This window comes from Syngnathus scovelli, chromosome 12 (assembly GCF_024217435.2).
Source record: "Syngnathus scovelli strain Florida chromosome 12, RoL_Ssco_1.2, whole genome shotgun sequence".
Lineage (NCBI taxonomy): Eukaryota > Metazoa > Chordata > Actinopteri > Syngnathiformes > Syngnathidae > Syngnathus > Syngnathus scovelli.
In genome coordinates, this window is record NC_090858.1 from 6,509,195 (window position 1) to 6,531,260 (window position 22,066).

General features: G+C 39.3%; 1 protein-coding gene across 1 annotated transcript in view; it reads left to right on the forward strand.

Annotated features, from left to right (window-relative positions):
• The first annotated feature begins 1,951 nt into the window (after positions 1 to 1,951).
• The window catches only part of hpse2 (heparanase 2), a 30,724-nt gene continuing 10,609 nt past the window's right edge, over positions 1,952 to 22,066 (forward strand). Inside the window, exons 1-6 of the mRNA XM_049736191.2 lie at positions 1,952 to 2,336; positions 3,096 to 3,250; positions 4,042 to 4,203; positions 15,112 to 15,285; positions 16,560 to 16,731; positions 19,312 to 19,359. Coding sequence (XP_049592148.1) covers positions 2,062 to 2,336; positions 3,096 to 3,250; positions 4,042 to 4,203; positions 15,112 to 15,285; positions 16,560 to 16,731; positions 19,312 to 19,359 — 986 coding nt within the window. The 5' untranslated portion in view covers positions 1,952 to 2,061. The remainder of the gene's footprint in view (positions 2,337 to 3,095; positions 3,251 to 4,041; positions 4,204 to 15,111; positions 15,286 to 16,559; positions 16,732 to 19,311; positions 19,360 to 22,066) is intronic.

Below are 22,066 nucleotides of genomic sequence, written 5' to 3' on the forward strand. Positions count from 1 at the left end.
CACGCCACCTCACCGTTCAGCGGTGCAGGGTTCGATTCCGGCTCCGACCTTCCCGTTGCATGTTCTTTCCGAGTTTGCGTGGGTTTCGTCAGCGGGTACTCCGATATCCTCCCTTATTCCAAAAACATGCAGGCCGATTGGCCGCTCCAAGTTGTCTGTAGATGTGAGTGTGATGGTTGTTTGTCAACGTGTGCCCTGCGATTGGCAACCAGTTTTGGGTGACCCCCACCTCGTGCCCGTGCCTCGTAGCTGGGATAGGCTCCAGCGCACCCGCTTCAAATAAAAATAAGATGAAGTATATGCATCACATAAAGAATAGATTTTCATTTCAAATTTTCTTTTGCTTATTTTTATCATCAGCCAAATGTTCAGCGTAATGTTATTCCATTAAGGGTGCTCGAGAAGCCAGATGTTAAATATGACATGTGAAAAACTAAAACTAGATGAAGCATTCAAGTCAGTCAAATTTCCCACTTGACGTACTGTGAAGAATATGAATGTAATCATCAATATAGTCACATTTCTTCCTTGTTAAAGAAGTATATGTGCGTAAAAGCTTAGACCTCAACGATTATTACTTTTTCTGTGTCTCAACCTGGAAAGTTATAGTGCGTGAGCGTGTGTGTGTGTTAAGTGGATTTCAAGTGTTCCTCGGCCTGTTATGTTTCTCGTGCAGTTTGGCGCTCTTGTGTTAGACATGCTTGCGTGCATGACCCCAACAGCACCGCTGGCCGCCCGTGGAGACGCTTGGCTGTGCGCCCCCTGCATGCTACAATTGTCATATTTATGAGCGTGCCATTATAGTCTGCGCTCAGAGAATACAGGCGGATTCACTCAAGTCATCGATTTTATATGCTGTGCGGTGACGTAAATACATTCTCAGAAGGTTCAAAGAAATACAAATATTTATTGGTACCGTGCAACCTCAAATGGAATTCTTCCGTTTGTAAAAACAACAAACAAACATATATCAAACATTAAAATGCTATACTCGTAAGTTTTTTTGTATTTGGCTCTATAGATACTGTACATTAGGCTTACTAGAATTTTGCTTTAAAGTCGTCGTTGAAATGACTTGCTTTTAATCACTTGACAAATAATGTGACTATTTAAATAACAATAACGTCATGTAAATAAATAAAACAAAGTATTATTCTAACAATGCCTGTGCATAAATCTACGTCGGTCAACGTATTAAATTACAACCATCAAAAATCACCTCATACAATTACAAAAATGTTTGTACAATAAAGTACATAAGTACAATAAAATGTAAAACGTACAATAAAAAGTAAACTAAAAGTAGAAATGACAAAAGGTACAAGTAAGAGTAACTGCCATGGCAATAAGTGTGATAAAAGTACCAAGCAGTAATTGTGAGTTCTCCTTAAATGACAGTTTTATTTCTGTCACATTCTTGTGGTGAACTGTGCCACACAACTATCCTCAACTCTGTGAAAGTTAACTTTTAGAAAGTTCTTCAGAGTATGAATACCTAAAAAAAATGTCAGTATGTTTATCAAACTGGTTTTAACAGGTCACTTTGAATGTACAAATGTGCAATTGACATAAAATGTGCAGAGTGCTCAGCAAAATAAAATGTCAGAGCAATTAACAAATAAGCTCAAGTCCCATTAATTATTGCTATGTGCCAAAGAGGCCTAAACGTAAAGTATACTTAACTATAGTTAACTATATATTTTTTCAAATTTATAGAGTCAAAGCAAAATACAAAGTCAGAAATAAATCCTGAAGTAAAAATAATTGGGAAAATACTTAAGTCACTTATCCTTATTTGTACTTCCTTGATATGACCTCCTTTCCTCCTCCCTCTTCTCCAGCCTCTCACAAGTCTTGCCTCTGAGCGCATGCGCTTTAGTGCGCAACTCACAAAAACGACTCAGAGGGGCGGGTTGGGTTGTGGAGGGTGGGGGGGTTGTAGGTTGTCGGGTTGAGGTGTCGGAGTGGGACAGGAGGGAGGACAGATCGTTGGGGAAAAAGCGACCAACCTGCACAGTGATCTACATTCACACGCCTAGAAGAGTTCAAGCTTGTTCCAAGATGCAGAGAGCACATCAACGATCGTCCTGGTGGTGGCTGGCATCTTTGCTGCTGCCTGTCATTTACTCCTCTTCTTCCTCTTCTTCCTACTCTTCGTCCTCCTTCCCGACGTACCAGAGAGCGGCTGCCGGCGGGTCTCGGGCGGGCTTCCTGGGAAGGACCCTGGTTCTACTGGACGTCAACACCCGCAGTCCCACCCGAGTGCTTAACGACAACTTTCTCTCCCTGCAGCTGGATCCATCGATCATCAGTGACGGCTGGCTGGTCTTCCTCAGGTACTTTTTGTGGACGATTTCTTAAACGAGTTCAAATGGTGTTGGTTTGTGGCGAGGAAAATGAAAACCAAGTGCTCATCAGCTTTATTGCATTTGCACATCGTGAAGAAACAAAAAGAGATTATCCAAAGATACTTTCTTAGCCAATTTGGAGAAACTCGTCTATTGTTAAACTTTTTACTAAGTGCAGTCGGTGCAGTATTTGAACATAGCGGCCCAAATGCTCCCCCGTTTTACAGTCTTGTAACTTTATATGAAAAAGAAGTTATGAAACATTTGGAAGTTATTTGACTGTTTATTTTGAAGTTGGAAAAAAAAAATCAACACCAGACAATGAAACACGTTCAAAAAATCAGCGGGAAGAAGCATTATGAAATCTTCCTCTGTGTACTGTTACATGATAGAGCCACTAGTCATTAATGAACAAACTGTAGCAAAATAGCCGAACAAGTAACAAATATTTACAAACTTAATAATTACATTATCAGTTACACCCCCTTATTACACCGCCAACAAACCCATGTAAAAAAAAAGCGCTCAATAGTTATAGTTAAAAAACACTCGCCAAACAAATAAACGATAAATAAAGTCGAATTTAAACTGCGGACTTTTTATTTGCAATAAAGTCTTTGTCAGATTGGGTACAACACGCCAATTGAACTACCGCAAATTGTTGTTTTAAAAAAAACAAGAAACGAAAAACACAATGTTTCATGGTATTTCCTAATTTATTTTGACAATAATCCTGTGCGCCCACAGCTCCAAGCGTCTGGTGACCTTGGCGAGGGGCCTGTCTCCAGCCTTCCTCCGCTTTGGTGGCAAGCGCACCGACTTTCTGCAGTTCAACAACCAGAAGAACCTGGCTAAATACCGAGGGCCCGGGCCTGATTACTACCTGAAAAACTACGACGATGGTAAAAATAAAAATAAAAACACACTTCAAATTTACGTTGTCACTCGATAGGAGCGCGCTTTTTCCTGTTTCGCGTTAATTCGACCAGTTTGCGCGTGTAACGCGCATGCTTGAATTCCTCTCGCTCAAAGTCGTGTACTTTTTGCGCAATTATATTTCCATTGCGCGCATGTGTTGGTATTTTGGGCAGCAGTTAAGTTAGCACATGAATTTGTCAATGTTGACTTTAATTTGATAGGATTACGATGTGAGTACGCGCTGTATGAAAACATGTTGTTGTTGTTTTTTAAATCGATTACAGCGCTTTTCCTTGTTGTGTCATTTCATGCAAAGTAAATTTATAAAACGTTATAAATGTATCTTCATCCCGTAATGGTAAATAATTGTAAAGAAATTTAAAAAGTTTACACTGAGTTGCTATGCAACAATGGTTTTAATATATGGGTGTATAAAAAGCAAAAGTGGTTTGAGCATGTGACTCATTTCAGAAGTTGGGTTGTTGGAATCCAGCTTTTTTTGTGCAGTTCTACCTATACTAAAGCGTATACTGCCACATTCCCAAAAAAATGCATATTAGGTTTATTGACATAAAAATGCCTAAGTGTGAAAGTGATTGCTTGTCTATTTATGGCCTGAGCGAGTGAGAGTGAAGTCAGCTGGGATACACGACAGCTCAACCATGACACCTAGTTTTTGTAAAGTCCTCCATCCTTAATGAAAAAAAAAAAAAAGATGTGAAAGACACAACCCTACTCCACTAAAGTCAAACTTTCACTGTTTTCTCGGCTGCAGATATAGTGCGTAGTGACATTGCAATGGACAAGCAGAACGGTTGCAAAGTCGCAAGCCACCCAGATATGATGCTACAGCTCCAACGAGAGAAGGCGGCCAGCACACATCTCGTCCTGCTCAAGGAGCAACTGTCCAACATCTACAGCAATGTAACAATAACAGGTAAGAAATCCCACGCTCACTCGAATGTATAAAGTATGCCTTGTTCCAGACACAAACATTACTTCTGTTGATCTAACACGTTTTGGACCTCTATGTATGTGCACGCAGAGGGTTCAAAGCATGCCAAAACTGTCAGCTGTCAGAATGACAAATGCAAATTGAAGAGCAGGAATGTGGGGATGGATAGAGTAGGAGAGGGGGCGTTTCAGCTCTGGCTAGAAAATGCACTGACAGTTCCGCCGGATAGCATTGACCACAGAACTCTGAAATCCATTTTTTTTGGTGGGCTGCCTTTCTTGTCTGTTTTTATGATTGGCTGCAATGGAAACTGCACAAGATGAGAAATTTGTATGCGGAAATGTCTGCTGTCTGTGGAATTATTCGGGAACACGTGTGGTGTTGCATTAATAGCGGAAACTTTCCAGTGGTGTCTCTTTAGGGTTTGTTCAATGCATTTCACAACAAGTGGGATGGCACTTGTGTGAGAATCTTTGTGAAATAACAAACTTGCTTTGTATTCACTTTGTTGAAATAGACCAAAAATAAAAGGAAAATATGAAGTGTTACTCAAACGTGAGCATTGACGGCTTCATTCTGAAACATTGACGCTGTGTGGTATGTGATCATGCTAACCTCCCTGCTGTAGGTTGCTTTGCTCCATCGCTCGAGCATTGTGTTTCTGATTGATTGCACCCGTGTCCTTGGAGACGTGAAACTATGATCGAGTACTAAGACAAAGAATGGAAGATTTATGCTTTAGAAAAAATCGCTAGTATTCATCCAAAGGTAATTTATTATATTGACAGTAAATGTACTGCAGAGCAGTTAAATCAGATTGAGCCTTTCCTCCTATAGGTCACTTTGATATATTGCACTAATTAATCAATTGACAACTTAATAGTTACACTTTTGTTTTTGTTTTAATGTTTTGATTAATTATTTAATTAGCATACAATTGTTTTCATATAATTTTCACAACAAAAACACACCAAATTCACAAAGGTTGTCGTATATTATTACAGGTTAGAATTGTTGCACTTATGATTATTCTTTTATTGATTATATTTAAGCGGTTGTACAATAACTTATTGTAGACATTTTGGTAACTGAAAAAAGTTATGACAGATCTGATTATGGCAACAGTCACTCTGCAATTGTATATTTGGGCCCATTTGATTAAATGGTCAGCCAATTAAATTGGCAGATATTACCTCTGTCATAAATCGATTTTATTCTGCCAAATATCCGAATTGGCACGTTCTAAAAAAATCCATAATGCCCTTTGCATTATTAAATCTCTAGGGAAAAATATCTAAAGGAGGTCAACCTGCAACGTATACTGTGCTGAACCTTTTGACACGCCACTCTACATTAGTGAAGAATTTGAGACAAAATACTTTGAAAGTGAATACTGTCATTGTTTTCTTGGGGGTCATGGTATTATATGTAGCTTAACTCTGTGTAAGGAGGCTTTAGTCTTAAGACCTCACATCTTTGTGGTGGAAAGAGTAATAAGGGTCGGGGATTAAGGGAGGTGTTTAAAAATGGTCTGGTAACAATCAGTCGAGATCCTGTGTTGGTGTGTGTGTGAGCCTGTTTGTGTGTGTGTGAGTGAGCAGGTGTTGTTTTAAAGGTCCATTTTTAACTGTTCTCATTTTCCACTCACCACTGTTTGACTTTTGACCCAGGCTTGTTAGAGGCAGAGCTATCAATGATGTCATAGACACACACACATACGTGCTGGTCAAATAGGCTGAGCCCAGACAAGGTCACGGTCGGTGTCATCTGGTATCTTTCTCCCTTGTCCGCCCTCTCACACCTCTTCCCCAATTACCACACATGGGTTTATTGTTATCGCTGCACTGTATATTGTCATTTCATGCGAAAGTCCTTTGTTTACTTGGCTCGCCCGAGAATGAGGTGATCACTCTGTCAACCAGTCACCTCAAAGGCTGCGTCCGTGTGTTTAAGGCTCAAAAGATAACCTCGAGGAATCTGGGAATTTTATGTTCTGTTATTCTCGTCGTCCATCAAGATTTCACCTAAAGGGAATCTCCCAAGACCAGGGGAACCTGTGAACCCAAGGGTTGGGCTGGGAACTTATCTCTAAGACATGTACATAATATATATTTTTGCTCGTGATCCTGTTTGAACTATTATGGTTATAAATAAAAACACAATATTTTGTGGAACGAGTCAGCTTTATATCCAAATGTTCGTGAGAATTAAGCTCCTTTCCTTTTTCTCTCATTCTCAGTCTGATCTCACATTGGCGGTATCATGTGACATGAACGTTTACAGCCTTTAATCAGTCGTTAGGTTTAACTAAACATCTTACAGAGGACATGAGACACCAATACCCGAGTCTCGCCGTTTGAACTGACACAGAAGTGCAGCCGTCAACGCTATGAGCTTGATTGCCGAGAGCTGCCGGACTCCACTAAAGAGGAACATGACAAGAATGACAGTTCAGCTTTAGTGTGCACGTGTGGCGCTGAGCATCTGTGTGAGTTTTGGAAGAGAAACAGTCTTAATTTGTGGTAGGTTGAGTTTCTGCAATGTGTGGTATGTGAGAAATGCTTTTTCTACATTTAGTTTTAGACGTCTTTACAAAAAAAAAATGAAATATATATCTGACAAATGTGCAAGATTTAAAATGATTCATCGAAGTGACCGGTAAGATTTAACACTAAACGGACATAAAAGCAGGTTAAAAGAAAGTAAGGGGTTGAAAAAAACAAACAAACAGGAAAAGCATTTATTCGAGGTGGAAAAGTTAGGGGAATTCAGTGAACATCTGTGAAGGGCTTGAACATATTGTCTTCAGAATGAACTGGCCACTCTCTATGGTTACATGGACAATCATCATTTTTTGTTTTTACGCAGTGCAGTAGCAGCGCTAGAGGAGGTGCCGCGGGGGCACTGGGCCCCCTGAAATATGCATAGAACCTCCAGGTGCCAGACCAAATAATTGACTTTTGGGTATTTTCCAATTTTTAGCAGATTTTCTGATTTTTTTTTTTTATTTTAGAATTTATTATGGGCCCACTGAAATATCCTTAGCAACATAAGCAGTAATTTTATAATATTTCATTTGAGGACTAACCTAAAAGGTCCGTCCTTTTACAAACGCCTAATGATGTCTTTTCTGACTCATATCCACCACATTTCAGACACAAACCAAAATGTTCTTGTATTTTCTGACGAGTTTATGATGGCGCTGACCATTTCCTAGAGTCTAGTTGTTGTTGTTTCTTTCTTAATGTCAGCAAATCTGAGGTAGAGCAACCTAGCGGAGGTAGTCCGACCTTCCCGAGATTGTGTTAAATCTTTGGGATGCCAATATATGAAATGTGATGTTAAGTTTAGCACGTCAAGATGGTGATTACTTCATATTTTGTTTACACTGTCCACATGGGCCTGCACAGGGCCAGATGTGATTGATTTTTCTTTCTCAAAGAATAGCCATAGTGTTTAAACCCCAGAGGGAAGCAATATGTAATTCCACGTGTTTGCAATATGTTGCGAGACAAGTGCCCAGCCACCTGCAAATAAATGCCATTTTAATGGCATGATGCATGGGATGTTTAAAAACTTTGTTTGGCCTAACACGCTTACACCACATTTGTCTTCCGAGAACCCATTTTGAGTCAGATTTCATGGAGAAAGTTTTCAAAGAAGGTACAATATTGAATGTTCCTTTCTGAGTTTGGATCCCTTTTCTCGAGAACAATATTAACATATTGTTTTGAGAAGCCAAGCAATGTGCTCACTGTGCACTGACTTCCTAAATTAATTCATGAGGCTTTGCTTTGTTGTTGTTTGTTTTTTAATCACATTTGGAATTGAGAATTTTAAGCCTGCCAAAATAAAGTCCATATATTTCAGTAAACTCCAGCAAATGTTGCTTGCATAAGAGTTTGGCTTGTTTCTTGTCAGGCCACTAGTGTATTCTCCCCTTTAATCGTGTTGTCTTCACTCGGAGCATATGGCTGGTTGGATTGTTCCACCTTCCCAGAGGCCATCTATCACTCTGTGGTGTCCTGCTGGGCTGGAGATTCACAGCCAGCTTTTCACTCCCAAACCAAGGGAGGGAAAAAAAAATAGAAAAAGAAGAAAGGGGAAAAAATGAAAATGGACTCCCATGGCAAGGCAGCCGAGAAAAGAACATTGGTCATATCAAGACAAATGAAACTATTGTAGTGCATTTTGCAAGGCAGCCAGAGAATGTCATATCTTTCAATTTCAATATTTAACTTTATACTACATTAAAAAGAAAAACATAACTATGTTAATCTTGCAAACTCAACCATTGTGCCGCGCCCTTTACCCCTAATCGCTAAATATGACGATACCTCAGAGCATATATTACATACATTATATAATCAGCAGACAGATTAATCGTTTTATCAAGCTACTAAGGTAACTGCAGTGCAAGCTAAACTCTGAATGTGTCAACTTCAATTAGAGCAGAAAACTTTGTCTTGCCTTAAATTATGAAACACCCCTGACAGAAAAGGACTAGATGCTCCAAGCAGACATATCGTACTTTCTTGGATAGAGGTGAATTTAATCTCATCTATCATCTAAGTATGAAAGATAAGTGTGGAAAGAATCGGTTGTATTGAATGACAAGGTCCTCATATGTTGAACGGATTGAGAAGGAACGTGATCAGACAGTCTGCGAGATGAAACGCCTTGAAATTTTATGACTCCATGGGAGTGTAATGAAATTCGCTTCAGTCAGGGGAGTGTAGAACAAAATGCAAAAGGGAAAACAAAATATTACTTTCTGTGGTATATTGTGAAGTAATGCATTCCCGTATGGAGTTAACAAGACAGCTTGCAGTGGACACCCAAAAAAATCAAGGATGCAAGCGAAACCTTTTGCCATGAGTGGCTCAAGCTGACACCTCTAAGCAAGAGCAGATGTTTGACTAACTTGACTTGGCTTTGTCTGCTCCACTGGCATAGTAGACAAACACTCTTAACCCGTGTCTTCTCACTGATGAATAAAACTATTGGCTATTAGCGACAGCATTTCATTTAAATCTCAACGATTCATAGTCAGCATGTACATGTATGTGCTTGGATGAATGTTCAGAGGAGTTTTAATTTTACCAAACCTTACTAGGTAAGTAGGTAGAACAATCTCATTCTTTTGTATGGAATGTTTGAAATTCCCCAAATGTGGGAAAAGTACTCCTAAAAAACAAACAAACAAATGACCATGTCTCAGTGAAACAAGTTACGGTTATCTTGCGACTAAAGATCTTCATACAAACGGATTGACATTAGCTGGCGAGCAGCGTTCATCTGGCTTGATCCCTAAAGTCTTCCACCCCGCACAGGCCGCTATGTCCTCAGGGTTTGGAACTAATTCCTTTTATGCCGCTCGACTTTCTGTAATTATCCTAACTCCATCTGTTGGAAAATTTAAGATTCTAATATGCTAATTCCGCCTTTCTGTCTGTGCTTCAAAGCTGTTTGCACTCTGTGTGGGTGTGGGTGTGTGTGTGTATGTGTGTGTGTGTGTGTGTGTGTGTGTGTGTGTGCGTGCGTGCGTGCGGGTGTGTGTGTGCACGTGTGTGTGTTTGTGTGTTTGTGTGTGTGCATGTATGTGTGTGTGTTGGCATGCGTATGTGTGTGAGAGAGTCCCGCCTCCCACAACAGCAAGCCAGTTGATTGACTGAATATTCCATCACACAGTGGACTTGCTCAGTAAATTATAAGACGGCAAAAATAATAAGGTAGTGCATAACAGACAGCCGATTCTGGCAGTCTTTCCCCGGAAAAAGTTCACAGCAACACATTATTGTTCTTTTGACAGATCACTATTCATCCGGCTTTGTGTTTGGTACATTTTTTATCAGCAAATGTGTTGAAAACTAGTCATGGAGAAATGTAAAACACATTTGTAGTTCATTGCTTCCAAATAATGGAACACGTTTAAGAATGCGAAATAGAAGAAGCAGACAGCTGTGGTCATTTCTGATATGGCGCTATTTTTTTTCAAGCAATGTTGCGGCTAGTTTTGGGATTTTGATGAGCTACTGAACTTCACGCTGCCAATCCCAAACGTATCCTTTGTTTAGCCTTCCATTGTGCACAGTCATGAGATTGAACTCTTGAAATCAATTCTTTTGGAGATTCCACTGTAATTACACGAAGGTCAAACTATTACAATATTCCTCATTAAAGTCCCAGTGAACTGAAATGTTCCAAACGATTATACACAGCAGAGTTTTTCCCGTAAATTTGGAGGAACTGACAAAAGTAATTTGTTGAATGCGTACCATTAGGAAGTCATATTTACTGAATTCAAAATATTCTGCTATTTGAATCACAACACCCAACCAGGCCAAGTTACATTTTAAAATAGTGAGTCTTATTTCAAAGTCAAAGTCAAAGTCTGCTTTATTGTCAATTGCTTCACATCAAGACATACAAAGAGATAGAAATTTCGTTTCCTACAATCCCACGGTGACAAGACATATTACACATTCAAGTAAACAATACAAAAAGTAAAAATAAGAAGGCACATACAATGAATAAATAAGAGCAACTTGGTGGAAATGGTGCAATCGTGCATACAGCAGACAGTCAGTATAATAGCGCCTTGCAATTCAGCCATTGAATTTGTGGGTTTCATTTGTTAGAGCTTCTGCTTGAATTGCTTTGCAGAATGTCATGATAGCCTCTCACAGCTGCCACTTGGATGTGAACTGCTTCCTGTCCTCGTAGATCTTTTCCTTGACGAGTTATGTACAGGGTTGACGTCAGGAGATGAGAGGGGAGGGCCACACCATGAGCTCTCTCCTTTTATGCTCATCAGAGATATCCCATGCAGCATGAAATTGGTCACTGATGAGTGGCAAGCAACCGTGGAAGGTCCAGATTAGAGCCGGGCGAAACTCATCACGAGCACATGAGGAGTACGTGGCTCCAGAGTTTTATTTGTTAAGGTGTATGGTTGGAAAAAGTCCCAATTTCTTTCTTCAAGAACATCTGGCTAGAACATCCTTCAAACTGCTGGGCTAAATTCCAGTTTTGCCATAATGACTTGCTAGGGAAGTAGGACTTGGGAATGAAGAGTTATGAGAGGCTCGGTTGAAGCAGGTGCCCCCTGCAGTGTTGGTTCAGTACCTGGCTGACCTTTGACAAGATTTACTTTTATGCCTGGTCTGTTTCTACGAGCACAGAATGATTGAGTAGCACTTACGTAATATTTCGAACTTACTCTGTTATTTCATTCTATTTTGTAGTCTACTGATAGGGATCCATCATTCAACAAAATACTATTGTTGTCACAATACCAAACTTTTGACTTTAAGAATATACCAAAGATTATTCACAGTGATGTATTAAATTCTGTCTTTTTGTTTGTTTAATTCTGTTCAACAGGCCCACAAAGTACAGCAACAAATTATTTGTTATCGTTTTTCTCAAACACCCGCATACCGTGGTTACTATCTAAACGGGAGGATCATCAAGTGGTGGCCCGTGGGCTGAATCTGGCTCGCCAAACCGTCCAATTTGGCTCGCAAAATAGAAAAAATATATAAACAGTAAACATCAAATGATAATGTTTTACCAAAATGTGTATTTAATTTTCATTTGAGGGTCCGGCCCTTAAGGTCACATGTCAGGTAAAATTCTGTCCCTCTGACAAATATAGTAGGTGACCCCTGGCTTAATTTTAATGTTTTTAATTGGTAAAAAAACCAACAACATCCCACTCCAGCAGCAAGTGGTTCTCATCCCACTTGAGTCCAAATCACTTAAAGGCAGCACATTTTATATTTTCCAAGTCTCTGTGTTTGATTTAAATGTCAAGGGCAGAGTATGTTAACATACCACATTGTTTAGGTAATGCGTCCTGCATCGTCTCATGCTGGGCACACCGAAGAAGTACAAACTCAAGTATGGTCCCTGCAAATTTACAAATCAAGGTGATTTCGCTTACTTAAAAGCACATGCTCACAGTCGATCACCGTTAAAAAAATGAAAAACATATGCTTACCTTATATCTGGCATTCTTTTAATATACAGAAGTGGTTTGACCTGATTGGTTTGACTGGAATGGAGTCTTGCTGTTTGAAGGAAGAGTCCATGCTGTTAGTAATATGCTTGTGGAGTCATATGGAACTATATTGGAAGCACATTTTGCCCTCTGCGCTACTCTCAACACGTGGTGTCACGTTAACATAATCTCATATCTTGTGATGCAACGCCTGAATATTACTGGACACCGTTTGATGAATAATCACATGACATCTTTGTAGACATGCTGCTGGATCATCTTGTCAAACATCGCTTTGTGCTATTACCTTGCTCGGTGAATGCCTTCCTTCCACTTCTGGAGTCAGCTTGCACCTCTTGCACCAGTTAAAAACATCTGAGCGTGACATCGTCTTATCTCTGTGTGCCTCCACACGTATTGGCCACAACACTTGCTTGCACTTACATTGCTACCATTTTCAGCAGCAAATTCAATGAGAGACCTTTTTCTACTTGCTTCTTTCTTTGACATATTTTTAAGCGAGCGATGGTGGGTGGCATTGAATAATTGATTGTTTATTATAATGGCAGTGCCTCTGCGCGAGTGAGCCTTTGAGGATATTTATAGAAGTTTAGCAATGAGGTATGACATTGACTGCTCAAGCTGGATTCTCTGCTTCACACGACTGGCCTTTCTATCAGATAGACAGCATGACATGATCCAGACCCCGCTCGCCGCCGCACACCGCACGCACACGCATGCAGCTTTCCGTGTTTGTCCTACTTCGACAGGCTTTCACTAATTGTCGTAAAACTTTGCTAAGTGACAACATCGCAGGATTTCAGACAGGCCTTTATTGTGAGACAGGAATGTGCAATAATAGTTTGGACACCGATTTCAAAGCAAGCAAATGATTAACGACGTTACTGAATGTAATTGAGTCTCATTTGTTGCTGCCGACATAAAAAAATGTCACTTTTGTGTTAGCGGGATTAAGTGCTTGTGTCTGTGTTTGTGGAACACTTCATCATTTGTATCACATTGTCCTCGAAGACGGATCCACTTTGGCTTTGCCGTTTATCATCGAGTCAAGTATTTCTCAACATTATCAGCTTGCTAACTCACAGACACAGAGCTGTGTCCTTGCACATGTGCACAAATTTACTCTTGTCTGACCAAGAACACATATTTGTAGCTTGAGGGCTCTCAAGTGTATGCATGTGAGAACTTTCATGTTGGCCCCAAGTGAGGGTGGAGTGCTCCAGCATTGTTTTCCCTTCGCAACAGAGCAAACGATGCCCCGCTCTTGGCAGGCGACAAATGAGAGCTCCACTTCACTGGCCAGTAACATTATCCCTTGTCTTCAGGCTAATATCTGTTGTTTGTGTTCTCAGCCCAAATAGAATCGATACCAAACTTTCACCAACGGTCTAACCAAGGATTAACGGCCATTAAAAACGGTAGCCCGTTCCCAGGGAATCGGGTTAGTCTTTGTCCCATTTACTTATCGATGTGTGTCCCCACATTCTTAGAAAAGTCCAGTGAGAATTTTGAACACAAAAAGGACTTTTTGGACAATTGCTTTGTTGCTTGACATCTGCGGGCCTCAGCAGCACATACACTGCGCATTGCTAAGTGCAGTGTGAAAAGGACTTAAAGTGAACTCATTCAGCTTTTATATACTACAAGGTGGTGTTTTTAATTATAAACACAATTTATTACCCTAATAATGATTTAGATCTGTGTATTGTATTTTTTCCTTAGAATTATATGAACTAAATGGCATTAAAAGCATTCCAACTTGCAGCTGTTCAAGTCACATTTTTAGATTGCCTGATTGGGAGTCAGAAAAACTGTGCCAGGTCTTTACGTTACTACACAACATTCAATTGCTGCTTGTTTGTGGGTCTTACTGCCTTCAGTGTTCTCCTTCTTAACTAAAAAAACATGCTTTGTTGGTTTGAGACCAAACTATTTACTTGGCAATTGAACAATGATAAAAATCCTGCAGTTAAGAATTGCATTTACCATGATTGCAAAAGTAATGTTGCCACTTGGCTTTGGTTTTCAATAGAATATAATCAAATTGAATTGGATTTTATTGGTCCCAAATGGCGAAATACTCGTTCAGAGCAGCATGTATCTTTAAAAAAATGCCTTGGAAAAGAAATTCAGTATATAAATCTTCAGTACACCAATAAATGTGCACTTACGCCAATGATATTTAATGATGGATAAAATTGGACTACAGCAGCCAGCATATATGTTTTCCTTTTGCCTCATTTTAACACTGATTGCCAGTTAAAAATGTCACTCATGTTTTCATGTAGGGAAAAGGTGTTTTGAAATTGGAAATTACAGGTGATCAGATTGTGTTTGACATTAAACGTATGCTGTATTTCTACATTCTACTTGCATACTGAAAGCGAAGATTCATGATGCATGTTCAAAATATTATTTTCACAAAAGCAGCAGCCTGGAAAAGATCCCTGGCAACCAAATGCGCTATGCTTTTGTCTTCATTCCGCAATTTGGCGAGTTCAGCTCGTGTGGAACCCTCTGTCGAAGGCAACATGTAATCAGAAACAGACTAGTCATGAGAGTGGGTCATAAGTCAAGGTAATATTTATATTATTATAACAACTCAAGCAGATCACATTTCAAAACAAGAGTATGTACGTAACCCCCTATATTGCACAGAGAGCAACCTCATTTTGCACTGTCAGCATATACAACACTTCTGGCATCGTCATCGAGAAAGACGTCTGATTTTCATATGAACAAATTTGCATTCCATTCAGTCAATGTGATACAAAAATTAAATTTAAAAAATCTGATTGTTTGTGTTCGTACGATGGATGCATAAAAAGAATCAAAGTTACAACTGCTTTGTGGTTTTCTCCCAGCCAGATCTTTAGACAAATTGTACAACTTTGCCGATTGTGCTGGTCTGCACCTGATCCTGGGCCTCAACGCACTGCATAGAAATCCCGACAACTCCTGGAACACTTCTTCCACGCTCACGCTCCTCAAGTACAGCGCTGGCAAGAAATACAACATCTCCTGGGAGTTGGGCAACGGTTAGTACATCGATTTAGAAATTTGAGGGTCCAAGATGCGGTGGTATTCATGTCGCAGTCTGACTTCGAGACAGGCGTGCAAATCCCACTAGTGATGACGGTGGCTTTTACAAATGTATCCATTGTGTGAAAAAATAAAGCGCTGACATTATGAGCACAAATGCTGTTTCTAGAACTTCCAAATCATTACCAGACAACAAATAAAAATTGTCGTGCTTATTTGAAAGTCACACCCACATTATGTTGTCCCTTGCTTTTAAAGATTCGGACTAGTGTACTGATCAAATTTTCACAAATATGCCAAATATTTTCTTATAAACAAAATATTTGGAATATCTATAAAGACATCCTCAACGGAGAACTTTCAAATAGTAGAAGTAACTTCAGCTGCTCTCATTTTTGGCAAGTGTGATATTCAGGCTATTGAAATCAACGATACTACTGAGAAAATTTTGCAGCAAAAAATGATTAAAATGATTTTTAAACATGTTAGCCCAGTATTTCAGGGGTCAATTGTAAGTTCACACAAGGAATGTGGAAAACCTGCCAGTTCTCATCTCTGCTTCTCACATAAGTTCAGAAACAGCAGTGTACTCAACCCCCTCTTAAAGCATAAATTGAAATGTAATGTAAAAAAATCAATCATAGAGTAGAACGTGGCTGCTGCATAAACAATGTAGTCGTCTACATTTTCTCTCTGCAAAAAATGACCTTGCTTACTTCTTGGTGATCTATATATTTTTTTTCTCTGCACAACGTCACACCACAAAAAACCCACAACAGTTGTTCTGACCTTTCTGTAATGAACATTTGTACCACACTTAAGGTATTTTTTTCCTTCCATTTTATTTTCATCTACCATAAAGGTCCCACTTGACCCTTTTTGTGTTATCCTTAGCAGTTGACTGAAGACCATGCAGAATCCGTTGATTTGACCATGTCCAATCTTTCAGTGAAGACGTGTACCGTGGCGAAAGGAGCCGTTAAAAATAGATTAAACAGATTGTGCGCATCCACTGAACATTTATGGAGTGAAATCGCCAAGGCTGTCGCTCGTAAAACTGCCACGACCAAAACTCGTAAACAACAGATAAATATGTAGACACTAGACAGATAATAATGCTCTCATCCAACTTTAAACATGTCTGCTGTCTTTTGGGTCAAACCAGTGCACTCATTGTGTTTGTTTGCTCATGACATTGAGTTCATCTGTCCACGAAGAGACCGGAATGCAAGGACAATAATGGTGTTAACTCTGACCCATCTCCTCCCAGAACCCAATGCGTACCGCAGCATGGTGGGCCGTGCCGTCAACAGCACCCAGCTGGCTCAGGACTACACTCAGCTGCGGACCCTCCTCCAATCTGTTCGCTACTATAACCGAGCTCACCTTTATGGCCCTAATGCGGGAAGACCCAGAAGGAATGCCATTCTACTTCTGGACGGGTCAGTCAAGAATACGTATGGTCTTGATACAGTTGCACTCGCACACATTTAGTGTTGATGGCCGGTTTGAGTGTCTCAGCCCCAAGTTGTATCATGTCAGCCTAAATGAGGTGTCACCCGATTTACAGCGTGTCGACACAACTTCTCACCTGCCGGTTGCTACGACAGTTGAAGTCAGAGCTGCAGGATTATCTAACAATGCTTGGTTATTGGTTCAAACTTACTGTGCCTGTATATGTATTTCATCATTTTACTCAAAAGACAAAAGGAAATAAGGCAAACTAGACTGCTTTACAGTATACTAGCATAGCTTTAAAAAAAGGCACAGTCTGTTTTCAACAAAGCTCTCAGCACATTTGATTTATTAGTCTGCTGTCAGTCTCAATAACTGTGTATTGAAAAGCTTTGTTTTTTTTGTTTTTGTTTTTTTAACAAATGTGTGAACAGTATATCATGGCACAAAAAATTGAGACATTCCGAAACTTTTTTCTAACACTTGTATGGTTTCAAAGTATTAAGATACAAAACGTTAATGTTTACAAAGAAAGAAAGATAAAAAATTGTAGACGTTTAGAAAAGCTTCCTATTCTGCAATGACAGTATTATTAAATCCATTCATTCTTTTCTCTGTTAATCTTGAATGTAGCATACGTATGTCATTGAATTGCGGTTTGCTGTCTATTTTAGCATCGCTATTTTCCAGTACACTTGAATGGCAACACACTGTTGTGTCTAATCTAATGTCAAACTTTTATTATCCTCCTTTCAAATCTAATTAAATTAGCAGGCTTTGTTGTTTCAAAGTCCGTCAAAGACATAAAAAGGTCGTAGATTTGATCAAACCTTTCCCATAAATAAACAATCAACATTTTAAGTTTTTGCAGCATAAGTATTAAGACAATGTTGTGCCTTTAGTGCAGGAATTATAACGCAAATGACATCAAAAGCGCACCAGCTAGTCTATTATGGTCAACAGTGCCGTGGCTGGGTGGAAAAACATCCCAGCTGTGATCAGTCATTGAAGAGCTTTCTAACGACCGAGTGGAAGGATTGTGCTGTGTTTCGCTCGGCTTTAACTCGCATTATTAAATAAGCAATTGGAACCGCAATAGGACCCATAAAGTTAAACGGCCTCTGTTAGAGCTGTAATAAAGTCATGCGTGCAGATAAACACAGGAAGAGTTTAATGTCTGCGCATATCTCGGCTTGAATCTGTCTCTTCTCTACAGCCACCCGCAATTTTGACAGGTATTTGGAAGGGACGAATTTGATACGAGCCTCCCTGCGCTCGAGCTGCTTAGATCAGCGCCGACATTAAGAGCAGCGGCTGTTTGATTCTGACAGGTTAAATTTACTCACAAATAAAAAGCTGTGCATTTGAGCGACAGGTAAGCGGTTGGGCTTAGGAAGGATGTGGATGATTAAGATGAGAACCGGAGGAGTACCAGATCCAAAAAGGCCGGGGAGTCTTCGGGTCTTGCGTGTCACGTTTTACAACGAGGTGATTCTTGTGTGTTTGACACTCTTACGAGGGCCGTTCTGGTGTCGGAACGCTAAACGTTTGATTTAGACTGTGAACTGCTAACACTCCAAATAGCCCAACTGGACAGACTAAACAAGCCAGGGTGGCGAAAGTTTGTGATGTTTAGAAATACACATTTAAGCATGTCTGACAAGTTGTTACGCCCCAAATATGGAACTGTTAGTGTCAGGTACAAGGCGACTGCAAATACTCACTTGAAAGGCCAAATGTGGGAGAATTTACACCTTATGATGGACCCTTTAGGGTGTGGGGAGACATTTTTTTTTAATTATAAGTTATGAGATACATTTGGGATGAATGTTTTATAGAAGGTCTTCTGAGGTTTTATTAGGGCCCCATGCACATGTTTGCACCTTTTAGAAATTTGCAGCATTTCATCCTTGTTTTGTTTTTGTTTTTTGACACAAATCCAATTGTTGGGATTCTGAATATTTTAAAAAACGAAACACATTGTGCCAGTGTTTATACTAATAGAAAGTATGCATTAGGTGTTGTAGACTTGACCTCCCTAAAATCAGCACATTGACGTCCCTGCTTTTGAAATTTTAGTGTTTCTGATTGATGCAAAAGTCACCTAGATTCAACAATACAGAAAATTGATAGATAGCATTATTTTTAACTAAAATTAGATTTTTTTTAACTTAACCAATTTAAGAAAAAGAAAACATTATGGAGCTGTATTTACCATTTTCTCTTGCTTCATTTCTTTACGGATGACTGTGCCAATCACAACAGTGCTCAATATCATAAATGTTGTGGACATTAAACATTAAATAACATAAAATTAACACCAGCCAAATAGTGGCAGCACCCCCTCAAATAAATCAGTGTTTGTGTCCCTTGGTAGACATGTTAAAGTTCCCGGAAGCAATTGAATGTTTTAAAGGATCCTAAATTGCAAATGTCCTTAAGTGTTCTGCACTTTTTGGGTTGGGGTTTTTTATTGCAGTTTTCCATGGTGCGAATCAGCATGACACATTTTAATTAGGTTCCGTTCAGATTAGTTGTACTACATTTGTTTTTCTTCTCATTTTCAGATTCATGAAAAATGCTGGCTCCGTCATTGACGCAGTTACGTGGCAACAGTAGGTATTTTACCCCCTTTTTCCTCTTTCGACTTGTTAAAATATCCGCAATTGGATTTTCCCAAATGAATGCTTACATGATATCATCCTGACACGTAATTAAATCCATTGTGGTAAGAATTTCACAGACACAATAAACAACAATATGTAATTATGCACAAGTTGTCTGTGTTGGAGGATATATCAGTAAGAATTCATGAATAATGGTTTAGTAAATGTAAAACAAAAAAATCAAAATGCTCCCACCCCATAAAAAAAAATCTTCCCTAAACAAGAAGTTGTAATGTAGTAGCCAGAAATAATACTGAGAGATTGAAGCGTATTTTAAAGAACTGGGAGCATTGTGGGGATGGAAAAGCAAAAAAAAAAAAAGAAAACATAGTTTGCATTAAATTAATAACACCTGTCATCTATTGCACACATTCTAGAAATGCATACAAATCTATCAAACTCACGCCCCTTTGAACACGTGTGTACCTTGCGTGAATGTACGGTCGGTGAGGTGAAGGTCAGGTCTAATTAGAAGAAACGGAAGGAGGAAGGGCTTGTCAGTAGGGCCTAGAAAAACACCACCCACACTGTTAAAATCAAACCATATGTTGCAGCTCATTCTCCCTGTCAATTAGCCAGTTTTATACGAGAGCTCCAGATTCCAGTCTGACCAGCGTGCATGACAGAAACTCTCCTGTCACAAAGAAGAACTCAACTAATAAACTTGGAGCCCACTCATTAGCACGTCTGCAATGTGCGTTTTACTGTAAGTGCAGCTGTTGTGACTTTGTTTGTACAGATTTCAAACGCTGTCATCATTAGAAAGGTCTTTCGTCCATGTGTGGCTTAGAGTTTTCACAAATTGACAGTTTAACATTTGAAGCAATTTGTCCATCTGGCAGGTTTTGTGTTTTGTTGAATGTATGAGTCTTTTGCAGTGATTATAGTATTCCCAACTGTTTTCACTCCAATTTAGATGCATTGGGTTAATTTGAGTAAAATCAAACAAAGAACAACCCAAAAAAGGGGGTTTCATTGTGAGGATTAAAATGATTTATTTTCAGTTGTCAAAAAGCATTAAAAAATGTTTCTTTGATTTATTTATTTAGCATTATTTATTTTCAGTTGTCAAAAAGCATTACCTTTTTTGGAGGGATAAGGGGCTATTTTTCTTTGTGTTTGGACAAAAAAATACATTGTATATTTTTCCGATTTTTGAAAAACCGATTTTTTTGTTCCTCCAAATGATCATTTTATAACATTTAAGCAATTTTTATCAAAATGTATTGCAATCAACAAAACAACAAAATAAGCAATTGCAACAAACAAGGACGGTGGACGGAAGCCACAGTTAGAAGACACTCAATTTGCTATAAAAACCAAAAAGAATACACAAGGCAGAGGAACAAACCAGAATTTTTTTTAAATGGAAAACAAAAGCGGCTATCTGCGTCTCGAGTCCCTCACGTAACTAGCCCGCTGATGACCACCAGCAGGTGCGATGCGGGAGGGCAAACAGCAGAACCGAGTAAACTTCCACACAGGAGCAAGCAAACAAAACAGGATATGACATTTATAGCCCTTTAAAACATCATTCAGAGGGCAGAACAAACTCCCAATCAGTGGACAACTTCCAGTCAGGCCCTCTGACCTTGCAATAGACTTGACTGCTACTTTGCCGTCTGGCCTTGTGAAAATATGAGCAAAAAAAGCGAATGGGACAAATTTGCTTCCTATTTGCTGCGTAGTGGCCCCTGAACAGCCCACTTAATATGAGCTCTAATTGCAAGCAGCAGTGCATCAGTGGTGCAGAGGCCCCTTTTTTCCCTTTTTTTTTTGTAATCCCAAGGAAACACATCTTAATAAAGTATCTACAAATCACACAAAGCAAAACAGCTGTTGGCCAAGTATTATAAAAGTGGAGTAAACAAATAAACAACATCAACCTAATCGAAACAAATCCATACACCGCGTTTTAAATAACATCGGCTTTACCCACACTTACTTCCCAAATGACATTTGTTATCCATTTCCTCTTTTTTTGTCAATGACTTTAACAGGTTTACTATAGTTTATTTGAAAATGAGATTTAAAAAAAAAAAAAAGGTTCCCCCGAGTCTGAAAAGTGCAGCAAAAGAGTGAAGGTATCAAAGCTCTTTTTATTACATACTGTAAGCCAAAACGACTTCAAGCAAAAGTCATTTGAAAAATACATAATTTCACATTTTCAAAATATTGTTTTAAAACACTACGCATTGGGAACTTTCCCCATCAAGGGGCCATTTTCTGTTTTTGCAAGTCGACCCAGGGCCATATAAGTTTAGATGAAAAAATATCAGTCAATGAATGAATGAGGTTTTATTATATATTATGAAAATATATGGGTTGAATGCTTTTGTGCGCATTCCGCTGTGATTTTCTTTTCAATTTCCAACTGTCATACCAAATGCTCTCCCCGGCCTCTCATGTACCGTTAGCGTTAGCCAATTATACGTTCAAAGCATTTGATTATTATTTCACTATTGAATCTAGGAATAATATTTCAAACTGCACCGTGCAGAGTGTGCATGCTCAGAGTAAACAGTAATGTGAGAGAAACCGCACACACAATAACATGCCACTCTACATCAATCTCATCATTCGCATATGGACGTGGGCTTTTCCAAAGGAAAGACGTTTTGAAAGCAACGAAATCTTTGATGATTTTTTTTTCTCT